At 41.3% G+C, this 18816-nt stretch overlaps 1 protein-coding gene across 2 annotated transcripts; it reads right to left on the bottom strand.

The window, feature by feature from the left end:
• Positions 1-3285: 3285 nt before the first annotated feature.
• Positions 3286-17599, bottom strand: rmnd5b (required for meiotic nuclear division 5 homolog B). 2 transcript variants are annotated; one of them, XM_017484868.3, is made up of 10 exons: positions 17502-17599; positions 15001-15187; positions 14281-14423; positions 13517-13654; positions 13316-13416; positions 13041-13207; positions 12192-12357; positions 9179-9281; positions 6959-7113; positions 3286-6734 (listed from the first exon to the last, which is right to left on the bottom strand). In XM_017484868.3, exons 2-10 carry the CDS (start codon positions 15137-15139, stop codon positions 6671-6673), a joined length of 1176 nt encoding a protein of 391 aa, XP_017340357.1. In that variant the 5' UTR covers positions 15140-15187; positions 17502-17599; the 3' UTR covers positions 3286-6670. The 2 variants fall into 2 exon arrangements, with proteins under 2 accessions (XP_017340357.1, XP_017340356.1); XM_017484867.3 differs by having other exon boundaries at positions 17506-17582.
• Positions 17600-18816: the final 1217 nt, after the last annotated feature.

Raw genomic sequence — 18816 nt, 5'->3', positions numbered from 1 at the left:
TAAATACAAGAACCCCGACTGTACTCGATCATATACAGCCTTCATGTGTTTGGTGCTTTTTAACTATTTGTAGTTACATTTAATGCTGAGAAACATCCATAACAAGTTCATTCCAGTTTTCGCTTATGCTATAGCTGCTATAAATGGCTCCACCACCAGCCCCCTCTCGAAGTTAATAAGACCACGCTGGAAATAAGACATCCATGGTGGAAAACTTGCTGCCTGTTACAAAGCACCGACACTGGAGACTCCTTCCGTAAACGTTAAACACAGCATAACATCTCCTCACGGAAAACGCCACCATATCAACGATTCCACGATGGGGTTTTTTTCCCTAAAATCTCTATATTATATTAGCCTCGGCTTACGTCGCGCATCCACCGTACACGTAACCGTGAACGAGCCGTTACTATAGAAACGATAACGTATTGGAACGAGAGTTGGTCACAAAGTCTAAATCTGTAACACAGAGAACAAAACGTTTTACACACAAACAATGAAATCGCTCTAGAAGTTTCTCGAGCCAAATAACCGAACGCTGACATGGCCGCTGAGGCGTCCTGTAGCATTTCTCCTGTGGTCTCATGGGAAATCTGAAGACGCTGTGACATCGTATCATCATTTTTGCATAAAATCGGCACAGCAGGGGTTATATTACAAACCTGAAGCAAGAACGTGACCGCCCCCCCCCTCCTTCAAGCGATTCAGCTGATGTACAGCACCATCGCTTTCGCACGAACACCCCGATTCACTCTTTTATAGCTTTACATAAACGTCACCGAGAGCTTTACGTAAGGCAGCACTCGACAGGATTAGAGCAGTTCGGATGAGTGTGTGAGTGAACGTACAGCACGTCGGTTTATACTTCAAGTGCTTTTGAATTGATGAGGCGTGTTGTGTAACGTACGCGCGGATAACAGCGGGACGCTCGCACTGGGAATCCGCTCAGAGCTATTGGCCTGGAAGGGATAAAAGGATAAGGGAGGACGGGGTCTGTCGTAACATTATCAGACGGCGCAGATCGGAAGCGAGCTACGGTGATCCAGATCACTCTGCACATGCTCAGTGGCATCGTCGCATAAATTTTCCAGTTGGAGAACACTTTGAATTGTGTGTTCGGACCAAAATAAGCTGGATTTAATGACTGGGCTGTTAACGATGAGTTAGCGCGATTGACGGAAGCTGCGTAGCTAGAACGTCTGATTTAAAGATGGCCGACAGCGTGCAGAAAAAGAGCTTCCACTTGAATAATGGTTTCCTTTCTGGAAAACTTTGTGGCACAAGACTGAAGCTTAAACACCGGCGTGTATTATCAGCTGTGAGGGGTGTATACTGTGTAAGCATCAGCATCATCCAACGCGCCCAACGCTTGTGCACTCACTTTAATATACACTTTAGCGTAGATAATACTTCATCTGGTGCGAACATCACAAAACTACAATTATGTGTACAGTACGCCTCCAACTGATCAGACGTCATGTTACTTTAGTCAGTCCTTTATTTCAGTTTTATTCACTGAAAATTAACATTATTTAAACTATTGCTTTATGGTGAATAGTTATACTCAGATCTGATTGGTTAACCAGAATGTGCTGAATCAGAATGTGTAATCAAAAGTTAATATTAAATGGATTTTTAAAAACATGGGTTTTTTTAAATAAAGGGGGGGAATGTATAATTGTTAATATGACATTCTTGTTAGGAGTTAGAGAGTTAGAGAGAGAGAGAGAGAGAGAAAGTTGGAGAGTTAGAGAGAGAGAGAGAGTTAGAGAGAGAGTTAGAGAGATGGAGAGAAAGTTGGAGAGTTAGAGAGAGAGAGAGAGAGAGAGAGATGGAGAGAGAGAAAGTTAGAGAGAGAGAGAGAAAGTTGGAGAGTTAGAGAGAGTTAGAGAGAGAGAGAGAGAGAGAGAGAGAGAGAGAGAGAGAAGGAGAGAGAGATTGATGACTGTTTTATCGTCATTATAACGGAAGTGAGAACAGGAATGAACTCATCTCTCAGACGTTGCACAACATTAAGTGGCGATCACACTCTACTCTTTCAGCATGTGAAATTTCCATTCTGAATATGGGCGGCAACCGGATATGACATCACGGTTGGAACATCACGGATATGAAATCACGGTTGTAACAGTGACGAAAGCGTCCGCAAAGCAGAAGGCTGTGGGTTCACCCTCTCTCTCTTCATGTTGACTTCATATTCTTTTAAAGCGGTGTTGTGTAAAATCAGCACTTCCTGGATTTTCAGAAGCGGTCACGCCCCGTGACGTGCCGATCTCCTATTGGTCACACGTCGTCATGTGATATGGACTCGCAGGTCACCAAACTTCAACTTTGAACCGCAGTGAAAACACCAAACTTCTTCGCTTGAGCTTGCGTTTCTGGTCTCCAGCATTCGCACGCGTATGAATGGAAGTCGATGGAACGAGAAGTGTAGTGTGACTCGCCCCTTAAAACGAACCATAAACCGGTAAATAAAGTGAAGTCGTGTTCATGAAAAGAATTCAACATTGCACTCAGGAAAGTTACGGTGGTACAAGCGGAACAAAGCACTGTAGACTGTACTGTTATATGAAAATAACACACACACACACACACACACGGGTGGTGTACTGCAGACTCATTTCAAGTGTCTTACTCTTTACCTAACAGACACACTTACCTATTGTGATTTTAAAAAATATATAAATAAATAAATAAATAAAAAGCTGGAGAATATTTTTATGCTTGAGATTTAATGTAATAAATAAATAAATAAATAAATAAATAAATAAATAAATAAAATGGTACAACTTACCCCACTCTCCTCTACTGTATAGGTGTATTTTTGCTCTCCACGGTACAAGAAATACAGACAGTTCTCCTTCCTGTCCAAATGTACTTTAAGCACAAACACTTAAAGCCAATTAAAACAACAACAACAACTTAAACAAATGTTAAAAATGAATGAATGCTGCAGTGTTTGATGAACAAAACTGAAAAGCCTCAAAATGACTCAAAATTTACCTGGGCTAACACTGCCCTCTAGTGTAGAAGTGAAAAATAGGTTACGTTCACAACCTTCATACATGTTAGTAGTAGTAGTAGTAGTAGTAGTAATAATAATAATAATAATAATAATAATAATAATAATAATAATGCCAGTGGCATTATAGCTCCAGTGAAGAACTTCCAACACCAAAGTGGATCACCTCTCGTCCGATTCGGGTTTCGGCTAAATCGCTCGGACTTCTTTGGAGAAACGCAAACAAACAGAGGCTTGTCTATAGACATATGAAACAGTGAAGCTTTGTATAAACGTTTTTTATTCTGCTTTTATCTTAGATGCAGGTTTAATAAACATACTTTGATGATAGAAGAAAGATATTTACAACAGAAGTTAGCAGGAAATGCAGATCTGTTATATTGCTAAACCAAAATGAAGCTCGAAGCCTGGGACTCCCTGATGCCTTGGTGGTGTGTTTCAAACCAGAATGTTCTTCGGAAAGGGGAGGAGAGAGAGGAGAGAGAGAGAGAGAGGTCTTGCTGCATGATATGAGTGGTTTCATCAGATGCTAACTTCTCCTCAGTGGACGAAATCGTGATGAGCATTATAAGGGAACCACTGGCTAGGTTTAAATTAAAGTTGGGGTTGATATAAGTTAGCCAGCCAATTGTAATTTAGAGAATGGTTTCTACACCGATTCGGTGATTTCGTGGAAAAATCGTGCTGGGGGAGTACGACCAACTTTTCATGCATTATTACTGTAAAAGAATAAATGCAGAGATATTTATTAAGAGGAGGCAGCTGAGAGCATTTGAAGTCTAGAGAGGAAGGAGGAGGAAGAGGAAGAGAAACAGGAAGGTGGGAGGGAGGAGAAGAAAGAAAATATGAACCCACAGGCCGTATATATTTGACATCTGGTGTGTATAGGGTATGTGCTGTGGCCAGAAATGAAATAAAACGCACAGCACGTGGCACAATACGAGATTCACGCTCTACGTGTACCCCTACGACGTGACCAACACGGTGGGAGTGTGGAATAACCCCACAGCCGTCCTTACACACACACACACACACACACACACACACACACACACACACACACACACACACACACCGATAATGTATTATAGAGAGAGTATTGGAGAAGCACAAAACGGTGTAAACCCCAGGGTTTTTATTGATGCGTTTTGTGTACGACACTTCAGTGTGGTTAAGTTCACAAGAACATTTTGAAATCACTGGTTCAACATGAGATCCTGAGCAGTTTCTCCATCGAGAACACACACCTGATTCAGCTCATGAACAGTTTCGGGAGGCAGATGCTTCATTTAATCCAGCAGGGTAAAACACTGCAACACTGAGCAGCTCTGCGGCCGATTCTACCTGGCGTGACTGTTCTCTGCCGTAATCAGGACTGTCCCATTCTGAATCTGATTGTCTACTGAAGCAAAATAAACTGAAGGACGTGCGGGAGATGACCGAACGTTTGTTCGCCTCACGTGTTAGGGAGTTTAACGCTGGACACTTTTTAAATCCCTAAATTCACCCATCAGGTTCAGCGCCGCTGGTTCTTAATAGTCTGAAACGTACACACTTTCCCCCCAGATGTTATCGATCAAACGGAACATGTCTGGTGTTCGATGTACTAGACTTGTGTAGACTGATGAAGCGATCAGTAAAGGCGGAGCAAGTCAGTCTCTCGTGCCAGAGATCAAACTGGAAGATTTACTGATCTAGAAAACATCTACAGTGTTTCATACGGGAGCAGACACTCTTCTGAACGTTCCGTCTAGAGGGGGAAAAAAAGAAAAAAAAAAAAAAAAAAAAGTTAATAATCTGGGGAAAAATCAACGGGGGGGGGGGGCTACGGCGGCTTTACGAGCTAGTCTCTCATTTTAAGTGTGGTTGAGCCCACAAGATGATGTCAGAGTGGGAGATGGAGAAGGAGGAAAAGAAAGAAGGGGAGAAAATGAAGAACGAGAAAAACAAAGAGAAAGGGGAGAAAATGAGCGAGAGAGAGAGATCCGATAACCAGGATCAGTTCCAGGCTGAACCCAGACCCCACCCAAAAAAAGACGGGGAAGGGGGGTAATAGAGTGAAAGAGAATGAATTTGAACAGGTTTTTTTTGTGGAACTGGAAGTGTTCACATATAAAAGAGACCAAATTACATATTCCGTTATGTTTTGTTTTTTTATTATATTATACTCCAATATATTTATAACGCAAGTTGTGTGTGAAAGCTGCGGTTTGGTGCAAGTCATGACTTCAGCCATGTATTCAGCTAATAAATTTTAAAGCTTAGTTTTTAAATAAAATTTCAAAAATGACATCTATCTCTCTCTCTCATACATCACACGTCGGATGAATCCAGATAATCACCCGATACTCAAATGTTCAAGTATCGGGACTGATATCGGGACAGGAAGTGGTATCGCGTGAGCTCTAGTAAGAACACGTCCTGGCTGATCGATGACATCTGCGGTAAAGGGAACGTGGTGTACGAGTCATTTCTGCGGAATTGCTCCTTTAAGGTTGGCGCACACGCACGCAAGTAATCCCAGTTCAAAAGCAGGAAGCAATTTCATTATGTTGATTACCCTGAGGGCGAACATTGACATTTTTCCCTGCATTTAAAAAAGGGAAGAAAAAAAAAAAGAAAAAGAAATGAGCAGACCAACTCGTCCAACGGTCGTCTCTTTACGGCTGTACGAGCTAGTCTCTTTCCATAGCTGGATGATGGGATCCGTGTTACACCGAGTTACTTTATAACATGGCAGTGAGGGATGGATGGGGGGGGGGGGGGGGGGGGGAGGAACGGGACGGGACACAAACAAACAAACAAAAAAAAAAAACCCAAACAACTGTCATAGTTCACAGTAGTAACTTTTTTTTCCCTTTTAAATATTTTCTTAAATATATACACAAAGCAAGACACATCTATTACTCTGAGGAATCGGTTAACATCAGATCGACCTGCTCGCTTCGCGTCTCCGACGGTTCCTTCATCGCACTGATATTTCAACCAGAAATCCCTCAGTCTAAATCAGATTTATTTATTTTTTTACCGTTAAACCATCCCGGAGAGCGCCGCGATCCGTCTTCTCTTCGCCAACAAGCCCTGGTGAACCAAAACACATATCCTGGCCTCGCTGAATACGTCTCTGTAAATACACTTGCTGAAAAGCCTCTGTCTGAAAGCCTCTAGAATATAGTCGTTTAAATATCTCGTAAATAAGAAACCGTGAAAACATACGATGTAAGAAGGTCACACCAGTTCACAAGCATACACCTCGCTCTCTTAAACCATACTGAAAAGTAAAATTAAAACGTTAATGGCGAGAGAGAGAGAGAGAGAGAGAGAGAGAGAGAGAGAGAGAGAGGGGAAAAATAAAAAACAAAACCACGCATACTTATAAAAGCCTGTGAGTCATAAATGAGTGCATCATATATGAGCTAATGATCCGTGGAGCTCGGTCCTCGTGACGTACACGTAACTGACTCAGATCTACAGGTGTGTGTTGTCATGACCACCGCGGCCTTTACCAACTAAAAAACTCGGGAAGGGCAGGGAGGGGTTGTGGCGGCTCCACGGTTCGAGCCGCCGCTGAAGGCCGTGAACGTGGATCATTCCGACTCAGCCACTCCGAGGAGCCTTCGCCGCGTTCATCTGCTCCGCTCCGGGACGTCAGAAATAAATCTGTTTAGCGTCCAAAGGGTTCTGCTCCATCGGACAGTACGGACACTTCAGCCTGCGGAGAGGAAAACGAGCACCGGCGTCAGAGCGTGACTGCAAGCCGGTAAGGAAATCAAATACATGTTTGCTGAAAAAGTATTGACCCTGATGATGTGATAAATACACATTAATTCAGACAGGATTTCCAATCGTGGAGATAAACATATCTTCTGGACTGTATGTATCACAAGTTTGAATATTCTGCAAGCTCTTCTGTTCCTGTACACGACAAGCACCTACTTCCCAGCGTTGGTGAGTTTGTTAAGGGCGTCTTTGGAGATGACGTGACCGCAGATGAGCTTCATGGGTGGGTTACTCTCCGACGTCTGCTGCCTCAGGATGGGACACGCAAACACCGAGTGATACCAGCACTTCTTTCCTAGGTCTATCTCGATCTGCACACACACACGAAAATATTAACATCAGATGTCCAGAATTTACCGGCATTCACATTGAGCCAGCATTTCAGTATCCCAGTCCTTTAAAGTTCCTCTTGTTCATTACATAATTTAAGGAAAAAAAAAAAAAAAAAAAAAAACTATTAAAGAAAAAATAACACTGGAAATGTTTGTCTTTGGCATGGAGGGGAAATAAATAAATAAATAAATAAATAAATAAATATCCACAAGTGCCGTTACCATTTAGTCAACAAACTTTTACCTGTTTACTAAATAAATCCAGCTAACCATGGTTAACTTTATACTTGTCTAATTGTACTCAAATCAAACCTACGTGGACAGATATTATTCACATTAATGAACTCAAAACATTCCTGCACTGACACTGTTGCATTTTTGCTGCTACTGTATTTAAAAATAAATAAATAAAAAAAATTTTAAAAAAGTATTTTGTCATCATTATTACACACTTTACCTGGCTGCTATCACAATAACTGCCATGTCCATATATGGTACAAGCTGATCTGGAGAAGACCAAGTCATAGCATGTTCACATTTATACCATTTTTAAATGATCGTTACTCTTGGCACCTCTTTTTTGCACTAACTAGTATAATCAGACACTGCCACACTAGAACTGTGTACTGTTCGGCGCTACACCGTCACTTACTGTGCCGATTGTCCCGTTTTAGTCGTTACTGTGCTGTCTTGTGTTGTTAGCACACATTTGCACGTGCACTGTATGTAGAAACATGTAGGATTTTTTTTAGTTCTGTGTCGCCTCATGTAATTAGTGTGTTGTGTGGTCTTGGAGGAATGTTGTTTCGTTTCACGGTGTACTGTACCAGCTGTTTATGGTTGAAGTTACAATAAAGCCACTTGAACTTCTACATTCACCATTCACCCATACAGAAAACCAGAGTGCCCAGTTGGTGCGATGAGAAGGGGTGGGGCTTACAGTTAATATCAGAGAGTTCAAAACACTTGAGCAGTTGACAGTCAGACTATATTCATACATCGATTGGCTCATGTGCTGATTCTATTGGCAGGAAGGAAAAAAAAAAAAAAAAAAAAGGGCACATCTAGAACATTTTTCGGAGATAACTCATACCGGCGTACTTCATAAATACTTCCTGTCTCTTGTTTACTGCACTATACACTAGAGTTCGAACGACTGATCGGTGATCGCCAAAAAGCCACAGCAATAGTTGTTCCGGAGCACGTCCATTGGGGGAGCTGTAAGTATACGGTACGACGGCGGCCTCTAGAGGCGAAATAAAAACCATCACTGACTAATTTTGACACATTTGATGTGGGGTTCCCCCCCCATTCATTTTAGACTTCTCTATTTTTATTTGTTATTTGGAGTGTTACTTTTTGGTTCAGTTTTGATGTACATCTTTTATTTACTTTAATATTCATAAAAAGCTTTTATAAAAACATTTTCATGGTACAGTCAGTTCTGTTTATTTTGTAATAAAATTCAGCAGTATTTTACTCGAGTGTTCGGTTTTCATTCGATGTCAATTTTTAAAACCATCACTTGATTAATCGGTTATCGGCAGGTAGGTACCACCTGACTTAAGATAATACTTTATTAAACCCCAAATGGAGAAATTAGGGAATTAGTTATCGGTATGGGTAAAATCCACTATCGTTCCACCTCTCCTGTAAAGGAAACCTAATCACCAACACGATGATGAGACTAAGAAGAAAACCAAGTAGTGCGTGGGTGTGGCTTAATATTCTAATGACTGACAGCCCTGCCAGAGACTCAGAACCTGTAGGAAAACTCACACAGAACTAAACACAACAGCACAAGCATCTTTTTGACAGTTTTGTTGAGGGTGGAGCTTACACAAGCTTGAAGAGAAGGACCGAGCAGATTACATCATAAGGGTTAAAACTGAAGTGAAGTACAGATAAATAAATAAATAAATAAATAAATAAATAAAAACATAAGAAAAATGTGAAGTCATGCAAGTTTGTGAAAAGGTTGCTTGTCAGATGTGTGTGTGTATATGAGAGAGACACACAGAGAGTGAGAGAGACAGACACTCACAGGCAGCTCGTCCTTGTGCGTCCAGACGCCGCTACACTGCCGCTGCTCGATGACCTGCTTAATGTTCATCAACACAGGCAGGGCCATGCAACCTGATGCAAAACTGAACAAACAAACAAAAACACACCGATTATAATACAAGTTCTCCACGCTAATCAAAAACAAACAGAACAAGAGCAGCCAAAAAGGGGTCGTGACCCTCATAGAATCTCGGTCTCCTCTTTCGTTTTGTTCTTTTATTTTACAAATTAATATTATTAATATTACTCCAATTATGAAGCCACATTCTGTGTGTTACTGTTCTGAAATATGACAATGAGTCCCACTGAGTCTCGACACATTTAAACGAATAGAGCGCGTGTGCGGTTTTTGTCCGTCTAATTCTGATACCTTATCAAAAAAAACCATCTGAGTGACTCAGACTCCGTGGAGCAGAAAGCAAGAAAACCGACACTAAAAAATATGCAGGAACGTTTACTGAAGACGGATTAAGCGGCATTTCATCGAACAGGAACATAAATAAATAAATAAATAAATAAATAAATAAATAAATAAATAAAAGGCTGTTGAGGGGTTGGGGTCACAGAAAAGAAAGTAAAAATTAATCTGGGGTCGTTTGCCCCAAAAAAAAAAAAAGTTCAGGAAAAGAAACTTCCTTTATATCCAGCTTAAAACCATGTTCAAGATGGATCAAAGTGAAGTAAGTGTCCCCCCCCACCTCTTTAAGAAATGTGTGACAGACGAGCGTTATTAGGTTACTAGGGGAAGGGGGCGGGGCATACGCAGGCCTGGCGTGTTCACTTCGTGTCGCATATTTCTGCGCCTTACCTCTATATTTAAATATTTTGTGGACGTATAAAAAAAATAAAAATAAAAAAAGAAATGTATTATTCATAACAAAAACAAGGTGACAATACTTTACCAGTGTAGTCTGTTAAAAATCCACAACCTTACTAAAAATATCACTGGACCCTTCAGACTGTAATAAAAAAAATCTCATCTATTTAAATAAATTAAAAAATAAATAAAATGTATAATAAAAAATATCCCAACCCTAACATCCGTTCAGATATAAATGAACAGTATGAGCAAGGTTCAATCTGGACTTTGTTTATGTACAGAAACCTACAATTGTGAAACGGGGTCATATGGGAACACACAGCGCGCTTTAATACCTGCTCGACTTATCCAGCTCCTCGGTTTGTTTTTTCCTTCTGACAAGCTTCCAGAAAAGTCACAACGCAAGGAATAGAAAAATCACAGTAACCGAACCATCAAAGATTTCCATTCATGAATAATCCGATCTCGGCGTGCCGGACGTGTTTAACAAATAAAAAGTGGAAGTGTGATGATACCAGTCAAAGACAGATGGTGGATTAGATTTCCGACGGGAATAAAGAGTCACTTCTGTTACAAGTTACATTACAACTATACGTTTTTCCTGTGTATATAAAGTGCTTCGGATTAATAAAAATAATAATAAACTTGAACATTAGTGGTTCTGAAAGAATAAAGTTATCGGATGGTTAGATGGAGATCGGCTGATGCGCGAGGTTTTAGAATGGGTATCGATAAAGAAAAAGTGGCATCGTGCATCCTCGATTTCTCGCTTTTTGCTCTCGCGTCATTGTTTTTACTTTTTAAAACGAAGTTACACCCATACCGGATGCTCGTCAAGTCCTTCTGGATACTGCATCTGCCAAACTAAGTCCGTACAAGATTTCAGAGTCAGAGTTTAGATTGTTGCGGCCAAACATGCTCGAGTTTGCTGCAGCTTTTGTCAAAATGTTAGACGCAACTTGGAGTGTGCTTTTGCGGAAAACTCTTCGTCTTTCGCGGCGATGTTTGTTGGTAAACGAGACCTTTTAGCCGTACTCATGTGAATCGAAGAGGACTTTAGCTGAACGCACGTTGTGATGAAGTCACATGACTCGTCTTGGCCCAAATCTGCGGTAACTAAAAAATAAATAAATAAATAAATAAATAAAACTTGCAAGCTCCTACAAATATTACGTGTCTGCGTGATTTAGCTTTAATGTCGGCCGTGGCAAAATCCTGGAAGGACTGATTAACATCAACGTCAAAATGAAAATGTACTCAATGACTACGTTTACATGGACAGCAGTAATCTGATTATTGACCTTACTCTGATTAAGATAATAATGTGATTAAGGTGTTTACGAGTCGCTTTTAGGATACTCCTGTCATGTTCCCGTTTGACATGTTTTAGAACATAATTAGATTAACAGTCCGCGTCATTACGTCACCGCACCACGCCGTCCGACGTCCCTCCAGAATTTCACGTATCGACGTACAGTTGGTCTTCGTTATGGTACCGTATACAGTTTTGGGTGTTTTTATTTAATTTTTTTTACAAACGATTTATGTGCAGTTAATTATTTGTCGTGCCTTACGTGCAAACAGACGACTGCTTGAAGCCGTGGGCTGCGTCCCAAACCGCGTACTTACCGTCTACATAGCAGTCGAGATGCATGTATTTTTCCCCACTACACCAAGTATGCGGTTTGGGACGCAGCCGAACTCTCTTGCTCGCCGTAAAACGTAAAACTGCCGTGTGTGATCGTGTCCTGTCGCAAAAAGCGGTGAACACTCACACGACGTTCATAATGTGATTAAGTTGTGTACGTGTCTGTAATACACTTCGATAATGCGACTAAAACAGGAGTACTCCACCTGTCTTAATTCGATTATTGCTTACTTGGAGTATGACCTTAATTAGATTAAGGTAATTAAAAATTGCTGTTTACATGGTAGTTTCTTAGAGTATGGTCTTAATCGGGTTAAGAGTGGATTATTGCTGTCCATGTAAACGCACTGACGGATAAAGTCTGACGTGCACAGAGTATCTTTTCTGCTAAAATTCCACCAGATATCAGGGATTTCTCTGTGTACAAGTGAGAGATCCCACAGGTGTGTGGGCAGAGGAGTGAGTCATCCGGCCGTAAAGGAGAGCGTAGAGATGGAGAGCACGTGACAGGACGGCATTTCTGACCTGACGCTGAGCGGAGACTCTACGGACAGGCCGAGCAGGGCGCAGGCGTCCCGGGTGAAGATGTTGCAGATCTCGGCCCACTGGTTGGTCTCGAGCAGACCGCGGTACGGAGAGTTCTCGATGCCGTTCCGCAGGTAAACCAGGCTGCCCATTAACACCTGGATATCTACACACCAACAGCAGATGAACCAGACAGTAAACCACACAGAGAACAAGATCAGTGGGTTAAAGTGATAAACATGATCGGGGGGGGGCAAGCCAACCCTCTCTTTCAAGTAAATATGCAGCAGTAGCTATGTTTCCCTCCAAGCTGCGAATTTAAAATGAACGTCGCATAAAACATCTGCGAATAAAGCACTGTTTCCATCCCGTGTGTTCCAGAGAACAAAATCGTGACTCCTGGGGGAATCAGCGCAAAGAATCAATACAAACGGAAAAGGTGTTGCGACCAGGGAAGCCGCAGTGTGTCCTCTGGCTGTAACATCAACGGCAGGTTTACGTTAATATATTATATTATCTAATACGTTATTGTTTCTATAGTAACAGCTCATACACAGGGACTCGTACGGCAGACATTCCAACAAAGTAAAACAACTGCTGACGTGGTCTAACTATGAACCGTTAAAATGCGTGACGTGTCGTTCATGGATAAGTTCACGGAATAACACTCCAGCTCTGCTCTTTTTTTTTTTTGTTTAGTAAAAAACATCTAGAAACAGGTTTAATAATCATATTTGGTTCACTGTGAGTTTATAATTAGAAATATTATATAACTGACAACAGTCTGGATATTTTCACGTGCCGAGATGTTGTTTTTTGCAGTGTGATCTTTACCGCTCCGTGTCTCACCTCTCTGATGCTGGGCGGCGAACGGTTGGAAGTGGCGAGCGTAGTGCAGAGCCTCCAGCTGGTTCTCCACACCTCCGTTCAGCAGGCTGATGAAGTAGAGCCGGTGCAGCTTGAACTCCAGACTGCTGTTCAGATCCAGAAGCCTCTGTCTGTTCGTCACAGCCCATCTGGCAGAGACACAACACACACAGTGGATTTATTACAGTCATTTGCTCAGTAGGTGTCCTCGTATTATTACAGAAAAGTCCCGAGCAGCTCACGAGCTCTACACTCACTCTAGCGCCGGTCGGAGGTCCTGCATCCGTAAAGCCTCTAGAATGCGATTGAGCTCCAGAAACGGCTGCTTCATGCTCATGTCGATGACCACGCCCGACTCCTACCACGGAGAGAGGCGAATAAAGTACTTTTCACAATTATTACGTCACAGCGGCTGTAATCCTCATGCAGCGCTTTGAAACCCGAGAGAAAAGCTGTACCTGACAGAGGTCTTCTGCGACGCTCAGCATGCCCTGTCGGTACAGGTGCTCCACGATGGTCTCGCTCAGGTTCCTCTGCTTCTCAGACGAGTCCCACACCGTCTCGGCTACTACGGCGCTCACCTCCGCGTCGAAGTTCTGCAGAGCGTAAAGCCTCGTTACGTGACATTTAAACACGTGACACGTTTATTTATTTTTTTTTTTAAATCCCTGCATCTCCCGTCTCCTGATTTAAGGGAAAGAGAAAGCGACTTTTTCCAGGAGACCAGATCTGGGTTTGATGAAATGTTTATTCTCACACCTGCATGTACGGTAAGCGGAATTTTATAATAAACAGTCCACTTTATTACGCAGCCTGTTGAATGTACTGTTCAACACACAGACCTCCAGGGCCTCGTAGTGAACGATACGATATGATACGCAGGTCCTGTACAGCCCTAGAACATTCACCTCAAGACTAAGGGCTCAGAGGATCTACGTGTCTTAACTACAGTGTGACCGAAGACTCTGTTATTCAGAGAGAATGAGAAAAAAAAACAGAACAAGAAAGACAGAAAGAAAGGAATTAGAAAAAAAAGAAAGGAATTAATTTTACGAAAAATAAAATAGAAAGAAAGAAACAAAGCAAGGAATAAGAAAAAAAAAAAAGAAATAAGAAAAAGAAATTATAAGAAAGAAAGAAAAGATGGTGTTTCTAAGTAAGAAAAAGAAAGGCAGACTCTATGAGAGAGAGATAACGGAGTGATGATGGAGGAGAGACTGACTCTGTCGATGGCTTTGCCCACTTTGGACACGCTGCCGTGGATGTCCTTGTGTCGAGACGCGAGCATCTGCACCGTCTCCTTGATCTCCTTACAGCACTGCGCCATGGTCTGAGAAAGCACTGATAGATCTGTATCCTGTACACCTGAGAGGAGAAACATACAATAACACTCTCAGCAGTAGCTCTGGAACATGCGAGACCTCACTCCAACAGTCCAAAAGCACCTTCACAACTGTTACACCAGTGATCACGTCCGAGTCGGAGACAAGTAGAAACGAAAAAGCAAGAAGCGGCACACGGCAACGGAAGAACTAAACCAAAGGAAGGTAGCAGAATGTAGAAGATCAGACAGTTATATATCAATTGTTTGTTGGTCCACATCTCCAGAACATCTCAGTTTGTAGCTGCGATAATATTTATTTATTTATGAAAAAAAGAGTCGATTCAGAGTCAAATTGCTTTCGAGATGACTCATAAGCGCACCAACACCACCTCGCTCAGTCTCTCTCGGACCCTTTCCAGTAAAACAATCTGAGACAACACCTGTGAACCATCTGGAAGTTATATAACTAGACGTTTTTCCAGTTTGGGTGAGTCTGAGCCACAGAATCCTGTTACCTGAAAATCTCTTCACCTGTATCTGTATCATTTTGTGAACAGACAGGTGTTCCTATTATAGCGGCCGGCGAGCGCGTGATGCCCGCTTCCTTCCGACGCTTACCGAAGGTGACCAGCTGGCTGCGCAGCTCGCAGACGTTCCTCAGCAGCTCGTCGAGACGTTCCTCTGACTGGTGTCCGTACGTCACGAACCTGTGCAGCACCTTCTCCAGCTCGCGCTCCACACACGCACATTGCTCCATGGCTCTGTCGCTTGTTCTCGATCACACATACGGCAGGAGCGACGACACCTACACGTACAACACATACATGTAAAGTTCATCAGCTGATTATAAATAAATAAATAAATAAATAAATAAATAAATAAATAAAATCATGACATGTAACTTAATCTTTAGAAATATCACGACCTCTACAATTTATTGTTAGTTAGGCCTGAAGTTTCTTTTGTTCCCTCGGTTTTCATGTCGCTTAACGGTTTCCTCCATTACCCACAATGCAGTTTGACCACCTGATGTTCAGAGGGATTTATGATTTATAGCCCACGCTTTATATCTACCTAAAGAGAGCAATGCAGCAGCGCTTTAGTTCTCCAGTCCATCTAGCATTCTCTCACCTCCTCCTCATCTGTTCACGCTACACTCGAACACATCAGCTTCAAATGCTTTCGTGGTAACATCGCCAGCGTAAATACCATCGCACTAGTCATCTCACAGACTAGCCTAACCCAGGCTCCATGGTAACTCGCCATCAAACTGCATTCTGGGACTTTCTTCATCCATCTACCCATCCATCCATCCACCCATCCTCCCACATACCTGCCCATCCATCCATCTACCTACCCAGCCATCTACCTATATCCTTCCACATACCTACCCATCCATCCATACACCCATATATCCTCCCACATACCTACCTACCCACCGATACATCCTCCCACATACCTACCTACCCATCCATACACCCATATATCCTCCCACATACCTACCTACCCATCCATACACCCATATATCCTCCCACATACCTACCTACCCACGCATCCATCCATACACCCATATATCCTCCCACATACCTACCCATCCATCTATCCACCCACATACCTACCCATCTACCTATATCCTTCCACATACCTACCCATCCATCCATACACCCATATATCCTCCCACATACCTACCCATCCATCTATCCACCCACATACCTACCCATCTATCCACCCACATGCCTACCCATCCATCCATATATCTACCAACCATCCATCCATCTATCTATCCATCCATATATTTAACCATCTACATATCCATCCATCCATATATCCACCAACATACCTAACCATCTATCCTCCCACATACCTACCCATCCATATATCTACCAACCATCCATCCATCTATCCATCTACATATCCATCCATATATTCATCCATCTATCCATATATCCACCAACATACTTACCCATCCATCCACATATCTACCAACCATCCATCCATCTATTCATCCATCTACATATTCATCCATCTACATATCCATCCATATATCCACCAACATACCTACCCATCCATCCACATATCTACCAACCATCCATCCATCTATTCATCTACATATCCATCCATCCATCCACCAACAAACTTACCCATTCATCCATATATCTACCAACCATCCATCTATTCATATATTCATCCATCTACATATTCATCCATATAGTCATCCATCTATTCATATATCCACCAACATACCTACCCATCCATCCATATATCTACCATCCATCTACATATCCACCAACATAGCTACTATCTATCCATCTATCCTCCCACATACCTACCTACCCATCCATCAATCCTCATACCTACCCATCCATCCATCCTCATATCTGCCCAACCATCCCTCTACCCATCTATCACTCTAATCAGCTCTACAACTTTGGGCACCCTATCTGTCTGTGTCTATCATTTTGTCTATTGATTTCTTTAAGGAATCTCTCAACAGTGTAAACTCACATGCATTTATGCATTTTATTATTATAATTATCATCTTTTATTTTTTATTCAGAAGTCGCACTATGGTGGCGTTTTAATTACCCTTGATGTTAATTTTAATAGGTTAAAACTGTATTATTTGTGCAATACAGTGCAATTGTTGTTGTTTACACCGAGCTGAACTGAGTCTGAAATAAATAAACAGACGCCAGCTTTTTTTTTTTTTGATAGCTTTTTTCGTTTTAGAGATCAGCTAATTACACCCAGACTGCTCCCATTTACAGCCATGGGGGAAACATAAATAACATTGACAGCAAATATATGATGAATCATTTGTGAATTATAATACTGTAATTTAAAAAGAAAGAGATATAGAGATAGAGAGAGAGAGAGACCAAAACAAACAGAGGAGCAGTGAGCTATGCTAGCAGGCTAATCAGGACAAACAACAGCTCGGTGGTTAAAGGACTTTAAGAAAAAAATAGGTTATTAAAAAAAGATTACACACTGACAACGGCTATAAAATATATCCACAGCATTTCACTGTATTGTTAAACAAAACATGCATTACTTATTTGTCGTAAATACGTGTAAAAAAAATTTTAAAAAAATAAAATAAATAAAACAAAACGTACTCGCCTGTTGTTGTAGCAGCAGCACTCCTCCAGCAGACGTCCCTGGAAACAGGAAGCTCCTTTTCTATTCGGACTGCATCCCAATTCACACACCAAGTGCACTAGGTAGGGTGCACGAGCTAACACGACCTAACGCAGACCGAGTGCGGACATGTAGGAAGCAGGACTCTATTTGAACTTCAGCCAGTCATTTCAGTGAGTTTACTAGACTTAGTGCCTTCTACTGAGCAGGAGGATGAAACAGCGGTGTGATTCTGCACTGAGTAACGAATAAAACACTCCGTATGTACTATTACAGCAATTTATCCCTCGATTACCAACAAATACGTTTTTTCCTTCATTTAAGAACTACTTGCTATCATTTTTATCCGTTTAGAGCTACATACATGCTAGAATTTGTAAAGGTTGTAATGGGAATTGTATTGGAAACTCTAATGGTCCTTGTGGGTCTCTAGTAGTAATTTATTGCCTTCTGTTGGTGGCATGTTATGTCCAGTGGATACCAATAATGGTAATGGTTTTAAAGGTTAGCTGATGGTTTGTAATGGTATTTGTAGTGGGAACCATTAGAATTTCTCTAATGGTTTCTATTGGGGGGTTATTTTCAGCAGGGGTTAAAAGAATTTATTCATTTATTCATCATTTGCCAACAATCTTTTATTTAAAGATGTTATGTTAAAGACCTGTTATCATTTTTATCTGTTTAGAGTTACATACATGCTTTTTTTAACTGTAGAAACCCTCATATCATTTGTAATGGTTGTGATGGGAATTGTAATGGATACTGTAATGGTCCCTGTGGGTTTCTACTGGTAATTTGTTGCCTTCTATTGGTGGCATGTTATGTCCAGTGGATACCATTAAGAATCAATAATGGTAACGGTTTTAAGGGTTAGCTGATGGTTTGTAATGGTATGTGTAGTGGAAACCATTAGAATTTCTTTGATGGTGTCTATTGCTTTTTTCTTCAGCGGGGGTTAAAGACATTGATTCATTATTTGCCAACAAATCCTTTTTTTTTCTTTATTTAAATAAATGTATTTATTTAGAGATGACTACCTGTCATAATTTTTTATCCATTTTGAGTTACATGTAATGCTGTTAACCAAGCTTATTATTATCAACAATATGTTTTTTGTCAAATGACAATCTTTTTTTTTTTAAAAAAGAAAAAAAAAATCTGTTTACTAGTAGTTATGAGGAGCATCTGCCATACACGTCCCCGTGAATGATCCATTACTATAGAAACTATAATGTATTAAAACGAGCGCACTAATATGAGGTCATCAAAGGTCAGATTCGGGAATGGTAGAAA

The sequence above is a fragment of the Ictalurus punctatus genome, chromosome 14 (assembly GCF_001660625.3).
Source record: "Ictalurus punctatus breed USDA103 chromosome 14, Coco_2.0, whole genome shotgun sequence".
Classification (NCBI taxonomy): domain Eukaryota; kingdom Metazoa; phylum Chordata; class Actinopteri; order Siluriformes; family Ictaluridae; genus Ictalurus; species Ictalurus punctatus.
The sequence above is the reverse complement of the archived record's forward strand: the minus strand, read 5'-3'. Positions and strand labels throughout refer to the sequence as shown.

Bases quoted from the DNA above. Each gene is read 5' to 3' on its own strand.
- rmnd5b (XM_017484868.3), bottom strand. From the start codon at position 15,139: ATGGAGCAATGTGCGTGTGTGGAGCGCGAGCTGGAGAAGGTGCTGCAC. The intron at 13,208-13,315 runs GTGAGTGTAGAG...TGTCTCTGCCAG, and splicing joins GACCTCCGACCGGCGCTAGA to ATGGGCTGTGACGAACAGAC. The intron at 7,114-9,178 runs GTGAGTGTCTGT...GTGTGTGTGCAG, and splicing joins CGCACAAGGACGAGCTGCCT to ATCGAGATAGACCTAGGAAA.